This window comes from Nannospalax galili, unplaced genomic scaffold, assembly GCF_000622305.1.
Source record: "Nannospalax galili isolate Female #2095 unplaced genomic scaffold, S.galili_v1.0 scaffold95, whole genome shotgun sequence".
Lineage (NCBI taxonomy): Eukaryota > Metazoa > Chordata > Mammalia > Rodentia > Spalacidae > Nannospalax > Nannospalax galili.
This window is the reverse complement of record NW_008342393.1, coordinates 5,193,858-5,215,703: the sequence shown is the minus strand read 5'-3', so window position 1 is coordinate 5,215,703 and position 21,846 is coordinate 5,193,858. Positions and strand designations below refer to the sequence as shown.

The window sequence follows — 21,846 nt, the reverse complement described above, 5'->3', positions numbered from 1 at the left end:
GTGAGAGCACCAGTGTCCTGAGATGCTGCGGAGGTCAGAAGAGGACTTTGGATTCCCCTGGAACTGGAGTTAAGGATGGTTCGTAGCTGCCATGTGGGTGCTGGGAATCAAACCTGGGTTCTCTGCAAGAGCAGTCAGTGCTCTTAACCACTGAGCCATCTCTCCAGCCCCGAAGTGATTTCTAAAGTCACTTCAAATAGAGCTAACAGATACCCCTGTGTTCTTCAACTAGCATTCTAATTAAATTGGTACATATTTTCTCTTCCTAGAACTGGCAGGAATCTGACATGCTTAAGAGATAGACCACCTGGCTAGGCATGGTAGCACAAGCCTTTAATTCCAGCACTAGGATCTCTGTAGGTTCAAGTCTAGCCTGGTCTACAGGGAGACCCTGTCTCAAAAAACAACAACAAAAACAAAACAGAAAAAAACCCCCCACACAAAAAGAAACTTCTATCAAAAACCCATCACGCTTTGAATTTATAACTTTGGTCATCACCCAGGCTAGCATTTTAATGTTGGGTGGCAGCAGCAACAAGCCATAGTTCTGTCACCTATGAAATCCTAAAGACTAGTAATCAATACTCTGCAGTGCATTATGCTGTTCCATGGGTGCATTAACAAGACCATTTTCAACATATACTATTTTCAATTTATGACATTGAAACCTTATGAGTAAAGGGCACTAAGGACTTGTATTTATGACTGTTCACCAGATCCCTATTATCAGCCAGACACTGTCAGATGTGTCCTGTACCTGCTTCGCCTTCTTTCTCTACTTCGTGATCTTTTATGGTCCCGAGACCTGCTGCATCTTCGGTCAGAAGTTCGGCTTGAATGTCTACTTCGGGAACGACTTCTCTTTCTTCTTTCTCTATCACGAGCTCTTTCTTTCTCTCTTTCTTCCTCTTCTCTTCGTCTTTTCCTTTCCCGTTCTTCCCTCTCTCTCTCCCGCTCTTTTTCTCTTTCTTCTCTTTCTTGCTTCTCTTTTTTTAGACGCTCATCCCGATCAGGCTCCTCTGTCCTTTTCCTTAACTTTTCCTAAGGAAATCAAGTTGGATTTTTATATGTTGTAGTGCTGGAGACAGCAAGAAGGCCTCACGCATACTAGGCAAGTACTCTACCACTGAGCTATACCCCCAATTCCTCAAGATGGATTAAAAAAAAAAAAAAATCTTATGTGTATCAGTGTATTGTCTGCATGTATGTAAGTGTTCCCATGTTGAGAGGGCATTGGATCCCCTGGAACTGGAGTTAAAGATGCTTGTTAACTGCCATGTGCATGCTGGGAATTGAACCCAAGTCCTCTGGAAGAGCAGCCAGTGCTCTTAACCTGAGCCATCTATCTCTCCAGTCCCTCTCAAGATGGATTATTATGCAGCTTTATTATAGACACTGTCAAGAAATGGTTACCTATAGCAATTTATGAAATCTAGTACCCTCAGAAGAAATATAGAAATTTCAGCACCATATGTATTTATACTATCATTTCTGAACCAATTCATTAGCTAGGGTTGTCCCATTTCTGGCACTTTATAAAGTGATGAAAATAAAAAACTTTGATAGTTTGATGAACAACAATATTTCACAGGAATTACCACTGCTCCTTTTTTCTTTTCTTTTCTTTTTACTTTTTGTACTAGGGATCAAAATCAGAGCTCTGGGCATGCTAAACAAGTTGTCACTAAGCTACACCCCCAGTACATCATTGCTTTAAAGAAACATAACCATCAACAAAATGTCATTGAAAGTGTACCATCTTGCCAAGGCGTGGTGGCACATGCCTTTAATCCCAGCACTTGGGAGGCAGAGGCAGGCAGATCTCTGTGAGTTCAAGGCCAGCCTGGTCTACATAGCGAGTTCCAGGACAGCTGGGGCTACAAGGAGACCCTGTCTCAAAAAAGACCAATAAAAAAAAAAAAAGTGTATCATGTGACCAATTTATAGCTATACTAAAATACAGCTTTTAGTGATTGTTATTGCTAAAAGTTTCACGTAACACACATGCTTACAAGAAACTCACTTTTAATTCTTCCACGGTGGCTTTAATTTTGGCATAGCCCATGTGTTGTTTTCCCATCAAATGGTCATCTACCCGGGACTGGGCATCTCCTACTATCAAAAAGGCTCCACAAACTTCACAAACTTCCATCTGTTTTTCTTGAGCAGCAAAACTTTCAATTGTCTGAAATGAAAAGTCAGTTGTTATAAGATTATCTGAGGAAGAGAAAACAAGCAAATTCAAAAAGAATGCTCAACATTAAGAAAAGATTTCTAATACATGTGTGCTGGTGTTGCAGACTTCTCCAGCCATAGCTTTGAATATGGATGGCCTAATCTTTAGAGCAGGAAGTATGGAAAGAACAACCAACTTGCTTATCTTCCAGGAAAAAGTGCTGAGACACTGCTGGCCTGAACTGCAACAGCCACATCACCTTGAAAAATCTAAATGTTCAGAAAGCTATTATAGTCTAAGTTCATTTCTTATATAGGTTCAACAACTCAAAAATTATTAAGGAATTGAACCCATGGTCCATAATATAATATGAACATACATTATTCAATAAGCGAGAACCAAGGAACAATCACATTTTACCAGTGGTACCTAAAGAATATACTATACTCTTCAGAGATATTAAAGGAAAAGATATTTTTAGTTTGCCAATTAAGTAAGATAAATATAAGTACTGGGTAATTTAACAATAATGAAAATAAAATCCAAGCTCAAATGAATATTTATTATTTAAGGCAAGATTTGGCAAAAAAGCAACCAAAGAACTACTTTTATAGTTTTACTGAGAGTGGCTAGCAAGATGGCTCAGCAGGGAAGGGAAGGGTGCTGGGCACCATGCATGATGACCCAGAGCCCAAATGGATAAGAGAACTTTAGTCTGCAAACTGTCCTGACCCCCACATATATGCTGTGGCAGGTGCAAACCCACAATAAATAATTTAAAAATATAGTTTTATTAGAATAGCCATTTGCTTATGGGCTGCTTGTTGTGAGACAGCTTTGTTTATTTCCTTCCATGATTCTTGGCTATAACTCCCTCCCCAAGGCAAGACAGAAACACTAATCTTCCTTCACCTTTGAGTTTTTGATTAGTTCATAAAGAAATTCTCTGACCTACCTTGTCTGATAGATCATAAGACCCCTACTTTAGAAGGGATTTTGCACAATATACAGGGTGAAGAATGCTACAGGGAGGTCACAAAAAATCTGGAAACACTTACTAGGTTTTCCCACTCTGTCTATTGCATAATATCTCACCCTTTTTTTCTAATCACATTTCTACCCAGCTGTCCGTGTTTCTGTAATGGTTATACAATTAAGTCTCCAACAAAACCCAAAACAGGGCTTGGAGAGCTTCCAGATACCTGAACACATGGAGGTTCCCAGGTGGTGAACCTGAAGAGGAGATGGAAGCTCCGCACCCCTTCTCCCATACCTATGCATCTCTTCTTCATCTGCATCCTTTGTAATATCCTTTATAATAAGCTGGTAAACGTGTTTCAGAGATCTGTGAGGTACGGGAGCAAATTAATTGAACCCGAGGTGAGGGTTTGTGAAAGTTCTGAATTTATAACCAGATAGTCAGAAGCACAGGTAAAACAACCCAGGGCACTGGAGTGACATCTGACATACTTGTATATACTTGTGACTGTGTATGCACATGTGAAGGAGATGAAGAGGAAAAGGGAGGTTGAAAGGAGAAGGTAAGAGAAAAGAGAGGAAAGAAGGGAAAGAGAAGGAAAAAAGACAGAACACAAGCTTCAAGACTTGTGGAATCTAAAGCTATCTTCAGGAAGATCGAATGTCTGCATGAGACAAGGGGATTAGGGACACTTGGCTGGTGCCTAGTGCTGTAGAACAAAGCTCTTGCCTGCTGGTAGAAATGAAATCACCAAATATTTTGGGGTCACAAAAATAACGTGCAGGTTACAGAAGTAGCTCAGAGGTAGAGTACTTAACTGGCGAGCACAATACCCTAGGTTTGATCCTCGGCATGTCAAAAAAAGAAATACTGTGAAAATACAGTAGAAAAAGCTAATTTTCAGGGTTTCTTTTTCTTTCTGTATCTTCATGCTGTCTGAACTGCTCTTATGACATATGGTAGAGCTTACTTAATAACCTTCGGACCTGCCAGTCTGAAACATGTGGCCCTTTAAATGTTTGATCAAGACTCTGCATTTAGGACAACGGAATGATTCAAAGGTTCTTAAACAGGAATAGATCCCAAGTAATTCATAATGAACAGGGTGAGAATTTTAAACTGCAGAGACTCACCGAGGTTGTGGATCTTAGTAATTCTCTTTCTTCTTTTAACTGTTCAACTAATTTCATCATTCCCTGGGCTTCTTCTACCTTTCCTTCTGATCCTAATTCTTCAATCTAAGAAAGACAAGAGGAAAAAGTCAATACTCCTTTTCAACAAAGTTAGGTATTTTCTCATGTATTATTTAGCATTTAGGCTAAAATTTGCATGTTATTTACCCTTGTGATTTTTTTTTTTTAAAAAACAGCTTAAACATCATGCACTTTGTCTTCCTTACTTTTTTCTTACTCTTTGGGGGGTGGGGGTGGAGTATTAAGACAGGTGGCCTGGAACTCACTGTAGGCCAGAGATAACACAGAGATTAGCCTGCCTCTGTGCTGAGATTAAAGGTGTGTGCCACTATGCCTGGCTAACATGCCTTTTAAAAGTACATAATTTAAGGGGATGGAGAAATGGCTCAGTGGTTAAGAGCATTGACTGCTCTTGCAGAGTACCTGGGTTCAGTGCCCAGCACCCACATGTCAGTTAACAACAGTACAGAACTCCAGTTCCAGAGGATCTGATGCCCTCTTCTAACCTCTGTGGGCATTGCACAACACAGGTATGCTTACATACATGCAGGCAATACACTCCTATGTATAAAATAAAAATAATAAAATACAATTTAAGTATAAACATCTGCACAGACCCATGAAATTACTACCAACTTAAAACAACGAACATATTTACACCCAAAAGTTTTCTTCCTGTTCTTTTTAGTACCTCGTCCAATCTCAATCCAGTACATATACCTAGACAATAATCTGTCACTACATATTAGAGTACATTTTCCAAAACTTTATATGAATGATATGCAGGTAGATTTTATTCCTCCCAGTTGAGAGATGGTCTTATTTCTTTCACTCAAAAGAGTTAAAGATTTATCCATATTATTGTACAGAGCAAACTCCTTTTTATTACTGAATATTATTTCATTATATGGCTATATTACAATTTAATTTTGGTTTTCTTGAGACAGGGTTTTGCTGTGAAGCTCTGGCTGGCCTGCTACGCACTATGTAGCCAAAACTCCTCTTGAACTCAAGGAATTCCTCCTGCTCAGCCTCTGAGCCCCAAGCTTCTGACCACTATGCCAGTCTTTCCTATTCACTTGTTCATGAACATCTGAATTGGTGCAAGCTTGGGGTTTACTGAGAGGGCATGAGTCCATTATGAATAAAACGGTGAAAAGCAGTGTGCAAGCTGTTGTTTAATAAACACACTTTCACTGGTTAAGTAAAGGAATGACTAATACATTTTGTTTTTCTTTGAGGCAGGGTCTCACTATATAACCCTGGTTGCCCTCACTATGTAGACCAATGGTCTCAAACTCACAGAATCTTGCCTTCCTCTATCTCCAAAGTGCTGATATTAAAGGTATAAACCACCACACCAAGCACACCTTACAGAGACTTAACCTTTTTTTTTTGGGGGGGGGTGTCTTTTTGAAGCAGGGTCTTCCTGTAGCCCAAGCTGGCCTGGAACTCACTATGTAGACCAGGCTCATCTTCTCGTCTTGAACTCACAGAGATCTGCCTGCCTCTGTCTCCCAAGTACTGGGACTACAGGCGTACACCACCATACTTGGCACACATCTTTAACCTTTTAAGGAATAGACTAAAAGCTGGATGCTGTGGCAGAAAGGTTGAGTTCAAGGCCAGCCTGGGTTACACAGTGAAACCCTAAGTCAAAAAAAGGAAAACAAAAAACAAAAGGGAAAGATAAGTAGACTAGCTTAAGCAGAGTACTGGCTTGCATACACAAAGGCCCTAGGTTAATTTTAAGCAACATCCTCCCATCCCCAACACCAAAATATGGGGCAGATTAAACTCTTCTGGAGTACCGGAATCATTTTACATACCCACCAGTAATAGCTGGTGCTTTCAATTAGAACAGATCCTTCACAACACTTGAGTCCTTTACTACAGTCATTCCTTTATAGGTTGGGTCATTCAAATAGATGTTTCAAATCTCATTTTGAGATTTCAATTTGTATTTCCCCTGTAATTAATCAAAAATCTTTTCATGTTTATTTTGTATTTTGTCAATTAAGTATCAGTCCCAGTGCTCTGTTTTTGTTTTTAAAGATTCAGATATTTGAAATACTCCTGGATCCTACCATCTCCTCAGTGCTGAGATTACAATGTATGCCACAGCACCCAGCACCAAGTATTCTCAGACTAATGCACACAACTCTCACCTGCTGTAGAAGCACATCAATTTTGTCCGTCAGAACCTGAATTTTTTCTTCATTTTTGCCTGTTGGACCAGCAGCCTATTAAAGACAATAAAATGTGTTGTCACCAAAAACTAAAATAAACTTTCAAACTCTTGGGTCTAGGAATTGAGCTAGTGTTAGCATGCACAAGGCTCTCGGGGCTTGACCCCCAGCACCACCCCACAAAGTTATATAGAGTACTGATTTCTTGTCTTTAGGATTTCACAGGTAAAAGAACTATAGCTTACTGCTGCTGCCACCCAGCATTAAAATGCTAGCCGCTATGTGGGTGCTGAGATTTGAACTTGGGTCTTCTGCAAGAACAGCCAGTGCTTGCTCTTAACCTCTAAGCCATGGCTCCAGCCCCATAAGGTCTTTCTCTGTAGCCCAATCGCCTTGAACAAGATCCTCCTTCTTCAACTTCCCAAATGCTAAGCTGAGAGGTATATGCTACCATACCCAGTAATATTTCTATTTAGTAATGAGAGGGAATGGGCGAGCATGGTGACAGATGCCTATAATTACTCTTGGGAAATAGGGGCAGGAAGATTAGGAATTGGAGTTAATCCTCAGTTACTTATAAAGTTTAAGGCCATGAATTAAACAACAAAAGGCTGGAGAGGTGGTTCAGCTGTGAAGAGCATGTACATACTATTTAGCAGAAAACCTAAGTTTGGTTCCCAGTACCTATGCCCAGGAATCACAACTGCCTGTAACTCCAACACTACAGATCTGACACCCCTTCCTGCCTCCACAGGTACTGCACTCACAATGAAAGCAGAAAACCTAAGTTTGGTTCCCAGTACCTATGCCCAGGAATCACAACTACCTGTAACTCCAACACTACAGATCTGACACCCTTTCCTGCCTCCACAGGTACTGCACTCACAATGACCATACCCACAAACACACATAATTTTTTTAAAAAATAAAGTGCTGCAGGGCACAGTGCTGCACTCCTTTAGTCCCAGCACTCAGGAGGCAGAGGCAAGATCTCCTGTGAATCTCCTACCACAAAACAAACAAAGCTGGGCATGGCGACACATGCCTTTAATCCCAGCACTTGGGAGGCAGAGGGAGGTGGATCTTTGTGGGATTGAGGCTCAGCCTGTTCTACATAGTGCATTCCAGGCCAGCTGGATGCAGGGAGACCCTGTCTAAAAAAAGACAAATAAATAAATAAATACAACTCCCACACAAAAAGTGTTTAGCCACAAGGTACTAATCCAAATATCTTCTATTTCTGTTAGTCAATTATATACTTTGTCAGTTACTGATAAAGAGAAATGGTGGTAGGCGGGCATGGTGGCATATGCCTTTAGTCCCAGCACTCAGGAGACAGAGGCCTCCGTGGGCATCACACAATACAGGTGCTCTTACATATATGCATACAATATACTCATAGACATAAAAATAAAAAAAATGTCTGGTGTGGTGGCACACACCTTTAATCCCAGCACTTGGGAGACAAAGACAGGCAGGTATCTGTGAGTTTAAGGCCAGCGTGGTCTACAGGCCCAGCTGGGGCTACAGGGAGACCCTGGCTCAAAAAGACCACAAATATACCCTGGCTCAGTGGTTTAGAAAGCTGGTTGTTCTTACAGTGGACCTGAATTCGGTTCTCAGAACTCACATGATAGCTAACAAACAGTCCTTAACTCTAGTTCCAGGGGATCCAAAACCCTCTTCTGAGCCCCACAGGTATTGCATGCACGTAGTGCATTTACATACATGCAGGTGAAACATTAATACACATAAAATAGAAAAAAGAATTAGATGCCTAGATCTGCAGAGAAAAAAAATGCCCTTTATGAAGTTCATTTTATACTTACCCCAGAGGACTGCTGGTTTTGAGATAATGCCAAACGAGCATGACCTCGTCTAATTCTACGTTCTACCTCTGCAAGTAAACTCTGTAAGTATCGCAAAAAATCTCTCTCATAGCCAACTTTCATAAACCGGGAACTCTTCTCATACCTGGTAAAATAAAAATAAACTTTTATCCATTACAAGTCATAGATTCTATATAACTCATTTCAAGGACTATTGCATTTAAGTTGAAAAGTAAACCATTACATGGAGTAAATTTCTGGCTATCCCTTATCTTGTCAAAGGGAAGGCACTGTATACTGCATTACCTTTGGTTAACAAGATAGCTTTTTATTTTTTTGATTTGGTGATACTATGGATCAAGTTCAGGGCCTCATACATATACATATTAGGCAAGTGTCCTATCACTAAGCTACAATTCTTAATCCTTAATTTATTGAGATAGGGCCATTAATTTGCCCAGCTTGGCCTTGAGCTTGAGATCTTCCTGCCTCAGTTTCCAATGTAGCCGGTATTACAAACCTGCACCACCAGGCCCAGGTAAGAACATAGACCTAAAATTTATTTATTTTTATTTTATGTGTATGAGTGCTTTCCTTGCATATATGCGATTGCAACTGTACCTGTAATGCCCATGGAGGACGGAAGAGGGCATCAGATCCCCTAGAACCGGGAGTTATGGATGGTTGTTAGTTGCCATGTAGGTGTTGGGAACCAAAATCCTCTACAATAGCACCCAGTGCTCTTAACCCCTGAACCATCTCTCCAGTCCCAGAACACAGGTCTTTAAAACAGGTTTGATTACCAGCTCTACAACTATACTAGATCTCTGTAACCTTGAACCCAGGACAAGTTTCATCTATAAAACTGGGGCTGAGGGCTGTCAAGATAGTTCGTGAGTAAAGGCTCCTGCTGCCAACCCTGACAACCTGAGTTCAATTCTTGGGACCCACACAATAGAAGGTGAGAACTAACTACTACAAGTTGTCCTCTGACTTCCACGTGAGACAGGATCTCCCTGTAGCCCCAGCTGGCCTAGATCTCGGTATGTAGACCAAGTTGACCTCCCAGAGATCTACCTCCCAGAGTGCTGGGATTAATGATGGACTCCACCATGTCCATTCTGAGTAAGAGACTCTGAAGGTAAAAGGTGAAGATCAATACCTGAGGATTGTTTTCTGACCAGCACAAACACATCCACATTCATACACACCAAGATTACCCCCAAAAATTAAAAAAATAAACTTAAGAAGAGCAAATATGGGGCTGGAGCTATAATTCATCAGTTCAGTCCTTTCCTAGTAGGCTCAAGGTCCTAGATTCTGCCAGGCCTACAGCCCCAGGTACTTGGGGATTTGAACAAAAGAATTACCAAGCTGAAGGCCTGCAGCAGCCTTTAGTTAAATCCCTAGTACGACCTTGGAGGTGAAGCGGGGAAGCAAACAATTATAGAAATATATAGCATTTAAGATACAGTCACACGGCAGCTAACATTACTGAAGCTACTTAACATTCTTATCCACAGTGATCAGACGTCTATGCAACATCTACCTTACATTAATTCCAATTATTCAATGTTTACCCCTTTTAAACTAAAAACTAGAAGGAAAAAAATGTCAAGAAAGTACAACTCACTGTTTTCTTAGATTTTCATCATGAATTTTTTCGCATGGACCTGAAGGAAAGAAAATGTGCAAATTATCTGTGACATTAATCTTTCTCTCACCATAGAAAGATTTCGCTATTATTTTTTTTTGAAATAGCTTACTGTACACCCCACAGAAGCCAGGATCCTCCTGCCTCAGCCTCCAAATGCTAGGATGAGAAGAGTGGGCCACCACACCAGGTCCTTTTACATTTTTAAAAAGGTTGAAGGTTGAATACTCATCGTTTCATGTGGCCCACTATCAAACTAGACAGTTACTCCTCTATGATCTGCACTACCGCGTTGCTCAGTCTAAAATAATCCTGCTACTTTTGGCAAAAAAAAAAAAGGGCGGGGGGGTGTTGAGGGCTGTAGCTCAGTGATAGAGCACTTACCTGACATGTAAAGCCCTGGAGTCTGACTCCCAGCACCCCATGTAAAATAAAGTTGCATACAATCTCAATGTGGCTAGTGAGAGAGAGATTTTTGTCACTGAGTAGTCTGCAGACACCAAAACTGATCCTACTGCACCACGATACATCATAAAAACTGGCCTCCAGTTTTTGAGGTCAACACAGGAAAGAAATACATGGGGAAAGCTGAGAGAGAAGAGAAGGAAAGCTCCTTGTTGCCACCCAACAAAACCTGGAAGTGGCAGACCATTGATCTGAACCACCACGGACATTTCTTCAAACATCTGTACAGAAAGCCAAACAACATGAAACTAGCCTTCTAGTCCTATTCTCAATCCCAGAGCAACTAATTTTTATTTCTTCTAGACTTAAATTCCATTTTTTTGGGTGGGGGGCGCTTTTTGAGACAGGGTCTCCCTGTAACCCCAGCTGTCCTGGAACTCACTATGTAGACCAGGCTGGCCTTGAACTCACAGAGATCCTCCTGCTTCTGCCTCCTGAGTGCTGGGATTAAAGGTGTGCACCACCACACCCGGCTTAATTCCATTTTTTCTGAATTTTATGCTTATTTTGTTTTTGGCCTATCAATATTATATATCAAAATTTTAGGTTAAACAACCCTTCAGTATTTATATTTTGACAATGTAAATAACATTTTCTACAGAGCCAAAAGATGTTACAATGTTTCTGATGTACTTTTCTTATTATTTATTTTCTATATATTTATTTTCAGATCTTTCTTAAGTACTCTGACTCAGTCAAAGAAAGTAGTATTTCAATACCAATTTCCCTAAAGACAAGATGTAGAAAATTAAGTTTTGTTTCCTTTCATGAGCCTTGCCATCAATCTGGGATTACTTATTTTCCAAGCTTACTGGAGCTATTATCCAGGGGAATTCATTATCTTCACTGTATTTGATGCAGTATTTTTTGTTCTTCTTTCCTGATTAATGTACATCATTTTGGATCAACGGCAGACACACTCATTGAAGCTTGGCCTATCTAAAATGTCTTTTCTTCACTCTGTCTCGATGCTTCCCTATTTCACTAACCTTGGCAAAAATATTTTTTCACTTCGAACACTGAAGGTGTTTTTCTGGTGTCTTCAAACCTGCAGCACTGTTCCTTAGTCTCAGGTCATTCTGAACAGCAATTCTGACTGATACACTCCCATCCCGGGTGTTCGCAAACCTCACAATAGTGTGACAGTGTATGGATCCTTTCCATTTCCTGTGCCTATCACGTGAAGAGCCTACCCAGTCTCAACACTGAAGTTCAGCATTACATTTTAAAAAATGTATTTCTTTTATGGTTTCCTTTCCTTCTGTATTCTGTCTGAAACCATTAGCCAAGTTCCTGAACAGATAAATTTTTTTTGTCTTTTTGAGACATAGTCTCTCTGTAGCCTCAGCTGGCCTGAAACTATGTAGACCAGGCTGGCCTTGATTTGACATTGATCCACCTGCTTCTGCCTGCCTGCGGAGCACTGGGATTAAAGGTGTGCACTGCCACACCCAGCTAGATACACATTTTTGATGTTAGTCTTTTTCTACTGCACATTTTTAGTAAGTTTATTTTAGCCATTTGTATACATGTGTGCATGTGTGTGTATAGCTACAGTCCTCCCTAGGTAGCCCAGGTTAACTTCTAACTAGAGATGCTCCTGCCTCAGCATCCAAAGTGCTGGGATTACAAAAGGCATGTGAGATCACACCCAACATAGCCAAATGATTAACTCTGTGTGTGTGGCACATGAACATGAGGGTGTGGCAGGTGTGTGCATGCTTTCAGAGGCCAGAGCAGACCTTTAGTGTCTTCCTTTATTCACTGTTTGGCTAGGTTGGCTGGCCAGCAAGCTGAGGACCACCTGCCTTCTCCCACTCCTAGGCCCATTCCCTATTCCCAATGCTTTGGTTACAGGCATGTGTAAGCCATGCCCGACTTTGTATGTGGGTTGCTGGGGCTCAAATTCAAGTCCTCATGAAAGCAGAGCAAGTATTCTTACCCCCATAATCTCTTTAGTGACAGTCCAGTAATTGTTAGTTCACATTTCTTTAACTTTTAAAAAAAATCTTATTTATTATTTTATGTGTATGTGTGTATTGCCTGCATGTAGGTAAATGCACCTGTGTCGTGCAATGCCAACGGAAGACAGAAGAGGCTGTCGGATCCCCTGAAATTGGAGTTACGGACAGCTGTTAGCTGCCTGTGGGTGCTGGGATTCGGACCTGGGTCTTCTGCAAGAACAGTCAATGTTCTTAGCTGCTGAGCTATCATTCCAGGCCCAGTTCTAACTTTAAAAAATTTTATTTTTTAGAAATTCTTTTTAAAATAATTTTTATTATTTTTATTCTATGTGTATGTGTGTATTGCCTGCATGTAGTAAGTGTACTTGTGTTTGTGCAATGCACACGGAGGACATAAGAGCCAGTCGGATCCCCTGGAACTGGAGTTATCGACAGTTGTTAGCTGCCATGTGGGTGCTGGGATTCAAACCCAGGTCTTCTGCAAGAACAGTCAGTGTTCTTAACCACTGTGCTATCTTTCCAGCCCCAGAAGTTCTTTTGAAGAGCAATATTCTCTCTGATATGTAAGCATCTCGTTTTTCTGAAGATACTAAAGGTAGGTAAGACTTTGGAACAATTTTCTTGTGTATTTCCCATCATTTCTTACCATCACACCCTCCCCCCCCTTGTGCCCACTTGGGTAATCTCTCAAGTTGAAGGTATTCTTCAAACACGTGGCTACTTAGTGCTCTTTGACAAGCAACTGATTTGTAAAGGTTAATTCCAAACTCTGACTGGAAAGTAGCATGTAAAGGCAAGATTTGCCACCAAGGGTTTAGGAAAATCAAGCTCTAATGTTTTAGATTCTCAGAGGGTCAGGGCGCAGAGATCACTTGCTCTCTTGTGCCTAGGGAAAAAGGTATCTAGCTCTACCTTCCAGAAGCATGTAAGAGACCTCCACTATTAAGGAGTCATTTACTCTTTTATAATCTCATGTTTGTTCACTATTGCCCTGTGCCTTGCCTACAATTTCAAAATCTAGACCTTTCTAGCCATAATGTAGCCTAAAACTCAAAGGAAAACATTAGCATCAGCAATGTATTCTGCCTGAGACCACACAAAACAGCCAATTATTTTTATATTTTATCCTTCAGATGAAGTAAAGTCTCTCTAGTCAATTTCTCCAGAAAATTACCCTATCTGGCTAAGTCACTGGGGTCAAAGAGGTAGGATCATGAGATGTGCAAGATTACCCAAACTAGTGGCTTTTTTCTGGGAGCAATTCTACCCCAGGGAACATCTGTCAATGTCTAATATTTTTGGCTGCCACAGTGAGAAATGCCACTGGCATATACCCATTACAGGGATGGTAACAACGTCAAGGCTTATACAAAAAAACCTCTCAACTCAATCCGTTGCATTTTTAGCCCCATGATCCAGCTCTGGCTTCTATGGTATCCTGGTGCCCAAATCCTGGACTCACTGAAGGTTCTAGGATCAAACAACTGTTTTGTTTTGTTTTTTTTAAATATTCCTTTCTATGGCTTTTCAGGTATGTTTCTCTGCTCTGTTGAAAACTCTAAGTTTAATTTTAAAATAATAAACGGTAAATAGAAAATTCACTTACCAAGATCAGAACGAGTATTTGTGAACAATTCCGCAGGGCAAAAGCCACAGAGATAGTATTTACAAACCTAGTGAGGAAAAAAAAGGTACTTAACTTTAAAAATTGCTCAGTCCTAAAAACTCTATTAGAAAGGGTGCCAAATATTTTCTTGTTTCTTGATAGTCATCCTTCAACCAAGTGTAAGAGCTTCATCTGTTGAACTGCATTACTTAGTAACTTTCACACTTAAATTTCAATAAAAGATGAACTTGACTTACAGAATTTCCAGCTATTTTCCATTTCCCAATAAGTAACTTACTAGGCACAAGGCTTAGCCTTTGGGAACCATAAATTAGTGGTTTCAGGCAAACAAGATTAGGGGTTGCTACACTAGCACCTGTCACCTGCCATCTCAGGAAAGAAGATCCACCTACTGGGTCTTCTATACGGTTTTATATATATATAAGAACTGGCCAGGAGGTGTTGAGAGGTGACTCAGCAGTTAAGAGCACAGGCTACTCTTGCAGAGGACCCAGGTTCAGTTCCCTGTACCCATGTGACAGCTCACAACCATCCATAACTCCAGTTCCAGATCTGACACCCTCTTCTGGCTTCTGCAGGCACTGTACACACAGATTTGCTTACATACATGCAAGCAAAACACTCATACACATAAAATAAAAATAACACAAAAAGAACTGGCCATGATGATAATACGATAACTGACTTACTCTTTATATTTTTGGAGGCACTGTCTTATTTCTCAACTCTTATCAGCTATTTCCTAGTTTCTGCTTATTATTTCTTGACCCCACAATAACAACAAATATATCCCAGAATAAAGAGGAAGTTCTGTTATTTGAAAAAAAACCCTACACCATTTTCATAAATCTTGTCATTTACATGTGATACAGTGTGACATTTCAATAATACATGTATAAAATGAGTAATGATCTCACTCTAACTTTTTTTTTTTTTTTCATATTCTAGCTTTTATTTTTTAGTTCTTGTACTGGTGATCAAACCCAGGCCCTTGTGCAGACTAGACAAGTTCTCTATATTCCTTCCTTCCCTTCAATCTAACCTTCTAACAGACTAAGAGCGATTTACAGATAAGGACTTGGAATTCATGGCCTGAATCAAAGACAATACTCATTTAAAGTAATTTTATTTTACTTTTTTGCTTAAAAGATATGTCTGAAACCCGGGCATGGTGGCGCACGCCTGTAGTCCCAGCACTTGGAAGGCAGAGGCAGGCGGATCTCTGTGAGTTCAAGGCCAGCCTGGTCTACATAGTGAGTTCTAGGACAGCTGGGGCCACATGGAGACCCTGCTTCAAAAAAAGACCGAAAAAAAGATCTGTCTGTAAAATGTATTAGGCATTTTCACATAGGCCAATACTTTTAATGACTCTTGGCAGATTCCTGTTGGGGAAAAAACTATGAACATTAAACCAACCTAATTCTCTTTCACGGGTATTTTTTGTTTCACTGAGACAGACTCTTGATTACCCCTGAACTCACAATCCTTCTAAGACTCCTGAGTTCTGGGATTATCAGCTGAGCGCCATCACACCTGGCTCACTGGTACTTTTAACGCCTTCAGCTATATCCCCAAACTACTCTATTCCATATTTAATTCTGTAACATGGTAAGCCAAGGCACATTAAGCAAAATTCCAAGTCATCATTCTTCTATTACTGTTACTGACCTAAGACTATCAAAGCACAACTATGATATATTAAAGAAAAGGCAGTATTAAATTTAAACTTCAGTGACAGAAGTAGGGTTGTAGCTTACTGTAAAGTGCTTGCCTAGCATGCACAAAGCTCTCAGTTCTGTATCTAGCACAAAATAAACTGAATAAATTTGAGTAAGGGTTCTTTTTAGACAATTGGGAGTTTACGTAAATCTGAAATAGCTTTTTTGCATTAACTGTGCCCACAAAAAGTCAAACCAAAACCTATCGGCAAGGCCTCAGGTGGCACTGGCCTATAATCCCAGATACTCAGGTAATTAAAAAAAAAAAAAATTAAAAAAAGAAGGCAGGCTAGGGAGACGGCTGAGTGGGTAGACACATTTGTCAAGAAGTCTGACACCCTGAGTTCATCCCCAGGACCAACATGGTGAAGAAGAGAACTGACTCTTGCGAGTTGTCCTGTGACTGAATGCATGCCACAGCCTGTGCTCCTTCCTATTTGAAAAAAAAAAAAAGTTTTAGGCAGCTGGAGAGATGGCTCAGCCATTAAGAGCACTGGCTGCTCTTGCAGATGATCCAGGTTTAGTTCTTAGCACCCACCTGGTGGTTAACAATTGTCTGTAACTCCAGTTCCAGGGGGATCTGACTCCCTCTTCTGACCTCTATGAATACTGCACGACACAGGAGCACTTATACCCAAAAAACAGAAATAAATCTGGGCGTGGTGACACATGCCTTTAATCCCAGGAGACAGAGGCAGACGGATTTCTGTGAGTTCAAGGCCAACCTGGTCTACATAGTGAGTTCCAGGCCAGCTGGGGCTACATGGAGACCCTGTCTCAAAAAGACCACAAAGAAGACCAAAAAGACGGCGGTGGGGGGAATGTATGACGATTCACTGGGTGGGGATGCACATCTTTAATCCCAGCACTTGGGAAGTAGAGGCAGAAGGATCTCTTGGGTTTGAGGCCAAGCCTGGCCTACAGAGGGAGTTCCGAGGCCAGATAGGGCTACATAGGGAGACCCTGTCTCAAAATAACAAAAAATCAAAATGTAAGATTCATCTACCAAGTCTAAACCACAGATTTTTACTTTAGCATTATCCTGGTATAACCTTTTGTTTGTGTGTGTATGTGTATGTACCAGGGAGCACACCTTGGACCTGGTACAGGCTGAGCATACACTCCACCCCACCACTGAGCTATCTATCCCTTAGGCCTTCCTCAGGTTCCATTTTATAAGCAAATCACATAGGTAGCAAACTCATTCAATATTTACTTTTGATAAGGTAAAAATAATTCATGTTGGCAACTGTCAACCTGATATTTGATGACAGGGTTGTTAATAAAAAATTCTACAAAACAGCCACAGACTGTGCACGCCTGCAATTGCAGCTACTTGGCTGATGTTGATACTGAGATCAAACTGGGCAACGGCTGAGCCTCTATCTCACACTTTTCCCAAAACAAAACCCAAAAGCCCACCAAACAAACAAAACCATTTAACAGCCACCCCAATTACTTTGCATCTTAAGACAGTTATAAAGTATTAGAACACCTCAACTGCCATACACATAGTAATTTAAAATCTAGGAATACCAGGAAATTTTACTAGTGAAAAAGACTGCAACATCTTTTACACTGTAGTCTCCTGACCAGCATTAATACTTTAATTCTAGCTACAGCCAGGCTAAAAGCAAATGCATTTTGTTTGGCTGCTTTTGGTTTGTTTAAAGAAAGGTCTCATTACACAGCCTAGGCTGGCCTTGAATTTGGGATGTTCCTGCCTCAGCCTTCTGTTCTGGGATTACAGGTCTGTGCCACCATGCCCAGTCAAAATTTTTTTGGCTAAAGGAGTTTGAAAATTCATCCGATTTTAAAAAGAAAAGACAAGCTGGATGTGGTGGCGCATGCCTTTAATCCCAATACTTGGAAGGCCAAGGCAGGCGGGTATCTGTGAGTTCAAAGCCAACCTGGTCTACATAGTGAGTTCCAGGCCAGCTGGGGCTACAGGGAGACCCTGTCTCAAAAAAAGAAACAAAACAAAACAAAACAAGACAAAGATGAAGAAAAAGAAGAACGAAGAAGAAACCTCTCAAAGACAAAGTTTTGAATAGAAAAATGTGTAAGAAAGAAACAGGGGCTGGTTGAGTTCATACTGTTCTTGTAGAGTTTGGTTAACTCCAGCTCCAGGAGATCTGATGCCCTCTTCTGGACTCCTCGGATACTTGCACCCACATATGCACCCCCCCCCACATATATACATAATTAAAAATAAAAAGAAAGCTGGGCATTGTGATCCACACCTTTAATCCTAGCACTCAGGAGGCAGTGAGTCCGAGGCCTTGGTCTACACAGAGTATTTCCAAGACAGCCAGGGCTATATAGTGAGACCTAACTAAGGGCCCTGAGAGATGGCTCAGCAATCAAGAGCACTGGCTGCTCTTGCAGAGGACCTGGGTTCAAGTCCCAGCACCCACATGGCAGGCAGCTAACAACCGTCCATAACTCCTGTTCCAGGGGTATTGGACACCTTCTTTCTGACCTCCAAGGTCATTGCATGACATGGGTGCATTTACACACTTGCAGGTAATACGTTCACACAAAATAATAAAAATTTTAAAACTAAATAAAAAAATAAATATTAAAAAACTCAAAGAGCACAGTTTTGCTAAACCATGTTCACGCTCTCAAACAATTCTTTTTCCTGTCTTTTAGTTTTATAACAAACTGCTTTGTGGTCATAGTTCATACACCCCTACTTACTGCCCTAAAATTTTTGATAGTAAAATTCCAAACAGTTTTTCACAGCAGTAAAACATCTCGGATGTTCAGAAACCTTTAAATGTTTCCCCATGGAATGCAGTTCAAATTTAATTCCTGCCTATCTATCTATTGGATCCCCACCCTACAATACCAAACAAGGGCTCCAGTTGTAACACTATTTACAATTTCCCAACTTCAAGGATTTTCTTCAACTCTTAGTTCAAGCTTGCCTTCTTTCTTTCCTCAGGCTTACTGATTTCATCAATCCTTTAAGTTCCAATATTTAAGGGCCTCTGTGAAAAGCCCTTCCTGAGCCTAGATTAGACATCCCGTCCCACAGGCTCATTAATACCCTCTACTTTCCCCCACTGTACTCATATTGTGTCATTAAAGTGTATTTACTAATTCGCATCTGTCACCATACTGATGGCTCTCTGGGGCCAAGTGTTGCACCTACACTTTTCTATTAAGAGTAAAGTATTCTGAATAAATGAATATAGGAATTTCCTTAACTTAAGCTGCCTTCCCCCTTTGTGAAAAATCAAATCTAATAGTGTGTATACTGCAGATATATGCACACATTTTTCCTAAGGCAACAGTTGTGGTTTGAATGTGACCCCCCTGGGGGCGGGGGGGGCCTCATGTGTTTGAATACTTGGTCTTCAGTTGGGAAGGTTGTGAGTCCTTTAGAAGACAGAGCCTTGCTGGAAGAAATATGTCACTGGGGGTGGACTTTGCGGTTTTACAGCCTGCTCCACTGCCTGCTCTCTGCTTCTGGACAACCAGTGCAGTGACTGGCCAGCCTAAAGCTCCTCTGCCAAAGAGGATCGCATCCCCTTCTGAACTATAAGGCTATTAAAATAAGCCCTTTCTCCTTTAAATTGCTTTTTTTCTCAGGATATTTTATCACAGCAACAGAAAAGAGGTGGTAGGGGATATAAAGGAAATAATTTGGCCATATGTTAGCATTACTGAACTGGACAGGGTACATGAAGTGTTCATGACACTAGTCACCAACTCAGCATGTGCCAGGGAGAAAAAAACAAATAGCAATTATTTGACATATACACCAATGGTAACAAAGCCAACACAATGTTACTATAGAATAAAGCAGAAAATTTCAGCAAGAGCATTCTACTGACACTGAATTAAAATTATCTAGAAGATATTTAATAGTAGGTGCCATACAACCCACTAATATTTTTAGAACTAGTTTCTAAAATTTGCTTTAAGTGCATGGGGGGGGCTATCAACAGAGTTTAACTATAGTTTCAGGAGATCCAACACTCTCTTCTGGCCTCTGCAGGCATTGCACACGTGTGATGCATTTACAAACATGCAGGCAAATTGTTTCTAAACACAGGCACACACATAAAATTTTTAAAAATTAAAAAATTTTAAAGCTAAAAGTTAATTGGGTTGGGGGGGTTGCTTCACTTTGATAGGCCAAGAAAACAAGAAAGGGTCTAGAAAATTCATACTGTGACAAATGAAAGGTGACAATAACACTAAAAATTCACGAACAGGGCAGAGTGTGGTGGAGACAGAGGCAGGTGGATCTCGGCGACATCCAGGCAGAGTGGTCTATACAGCTAGTCCCAGGAGACTATCTCAAAAAACAAAACCAAAATATCCACATAACAAAAAAAGGTCAAACGACACTGAAAAAGATTCACATACACATAAATAACTCAATACCCTACACAGTAAATTCCACCCTAAGAACACTGTACTATACTTTGTGGAGTCCATTACCAACTCTACACAACTTTTTAGCCAACCCCTTTTTAAGGCAAAAGACTAATCTATCACCTTATTTTCCTGCACTGCAAAACTGAAATCTTACTCTACCCAATGCCTGTGTTTAAAAACAATGAGCAATTATTTTCCTGAAAAGCCTACCTAGATATTAGCCAAGTGTGGTGACGCCTGTAATCCTAGCACTCAGGAGGCTGAGGCAGGAGCAAAGGCACCCTGGCCTATCAAAGTTTTTAAAAACCCTGTCTCAAAAGAGCAAATTCAAAACCGTTTCTGTCGAACCATTTCCTCATATTTGGTTAGCAATTATGCTCTATGTTCAAAACTAGATAAAAATATTTGAAATACAGCACAATATCTGCAAAGAGAACGAGGCTACAAAGATTAAGTTTAGCTTCACCAGTAACAGCCTGCGTGAGCTTCCCCAGGCTCACCTGTGAACCTGGGGTTGCATTTAACCCTTTTTAGAAGGATTTTAAAAAAACGATCGACTGTGTGTGTGAAAGCAAAAACCTTGACAACCGTCTACCTTGAGGGACTTAATCAGTTGCCATCAAACAGCATTTGCAAACCATTTCCGAAAACTATACGAAGTTATTAATTCCCTCTTTTAAATTTCTACTTTTCCAAAGGAGTGTGAACTGGAACCATTACTAAATAAGACACTGCACGGTTCTCACCACTGACACCGGTCAGAAATCTCAGCTTAAACACGACGGCTGAACCTAAATAACGGAAGCATCTGCTCCTCTATTTTTTAGGCGAGAACTCGGAGCCTCTGGATGAACTGACACGGGCCGTTCCGTCCGTCCCTTCCCGCGGGTACCGGTCTCAAGGTGCTGTTTTAATCCCGCCAAGCGTTCTCCCGGACTCCGCAGAACTCCACATCAGCCGGATCCCCGGGGCCGCGTGGAACCCTCCGCCCGCCTCCCGCCGCCTCCCTCCCCCTCGAGGTCAGGTGCTCCGCGGCGTGCCCGGGCCCCAAATCGCACGGCCCCACCACCCCGGCCCGCGCCCTCCCCGGAGCTCGGGCACAAGCCCAAGGCCTGAGGGACTTACGCTCTCGTGGTCCCACCGCACGTTGCTGCGCTTCTCATCTGGGGCCAGGTTTCGGTCCCGGCCCATTAACTCATCCAATAATTGCGCGGCCGAAATCATGGTGCTTCCTCCGGGCGGCTGCTCCCACCAGCCCAGGCACCCGCCAACGAAAAACACCAGCCACTCGACCGCCAAATCCCTCGGCTCACTCTCAAGCCGAAAAGCCTCTTGCAAAGAGCAGCCGATAAGACAAAATGGCCGCCGCCCGGGCGTCTTCCCAGCATGCCGTGCGCCCGCTGAGACACGCCTAGGCCCAGGCGGCGATGGCGGCGCGGGGGCGGGACCGCCGAGCCTGGCGGAGGGGCAGGCCCTCACTCCGCCCTCCCGATGCGGCTTCCCCGGCGTAGCGGCGGTGTCTGATCGCCAAAGCGCTCGGACTTCCCCGGCTCCACTGAGGAACGAGGGGAGCTCTGAAAACCTTGACTCTGCCCCGACCTGAAGAACGTGTTCTTTGTCCACGTGGTGCCCACGGTGCCATCTTCGAAGGGAAATA

At 41.6% G+C, this 21,846-nt stretch overlaps 1 protein-coding gene across 7 annotated transcripts in view; it reads right to left on the bottom strand.

Moving 5' to 3' along the window:
• Positions 1 to 21,577, bottom strand: part of Luc7l3 (LUC7 like 3 pre-mRNA splicing factor) — a 28,335-nt gene extending 6,758 nt beyond the window's left edge. For 6 of the 7 annotated variants that reach the window (XM_029566094.1, XM_008838376.3, XM_029566096.1 and 3 more), the window contains exons 1-8: positions 21,315 to 21,572; positions 14,056 to 14,122; positions 10,000 to 10,039; positions 8,367 to 8,511; positions 6,517 to 6,591; positions 4,289 to 4,393; positions 2,024 to 2,185; positions 758 to 1,041 (exon numbers count right to left, since the gene is read on the bottom strand). In XM_029566094.1, coding sequence (XP_029421954.1) covers positions 758 to 1,041; positions 2,024 to 2,185; positions 4,289 to 4,393; positions 6,517 to 6,591; positions 8,367 to 8,511; positions 10,000 to 10,039; positions 14,056 to 14,122; positions 21,315 to 21,413 — 977 coding nt within the window. In that variant the 5' untranslated portion in view covers positions 21,414 to 21,572. Of the gene's footprint in view, positions 1 to 757; positions 1,042 to 2,023; positions 2,186 to 4,288; positions 4,394 to 6,516; positions 6,592 to 8,366; positions 8,512 to 9,999; positions 10,040 to 14,055; positions 14,123 to 21,314 lie in introns of all 7 variants that reach the window. The other variant, XM_008838381.3, reaches the window with a different exon arrangement.
• Between the last annotated feature and the right edge of the window lie 269 nt (positions 21,578 to 21,846).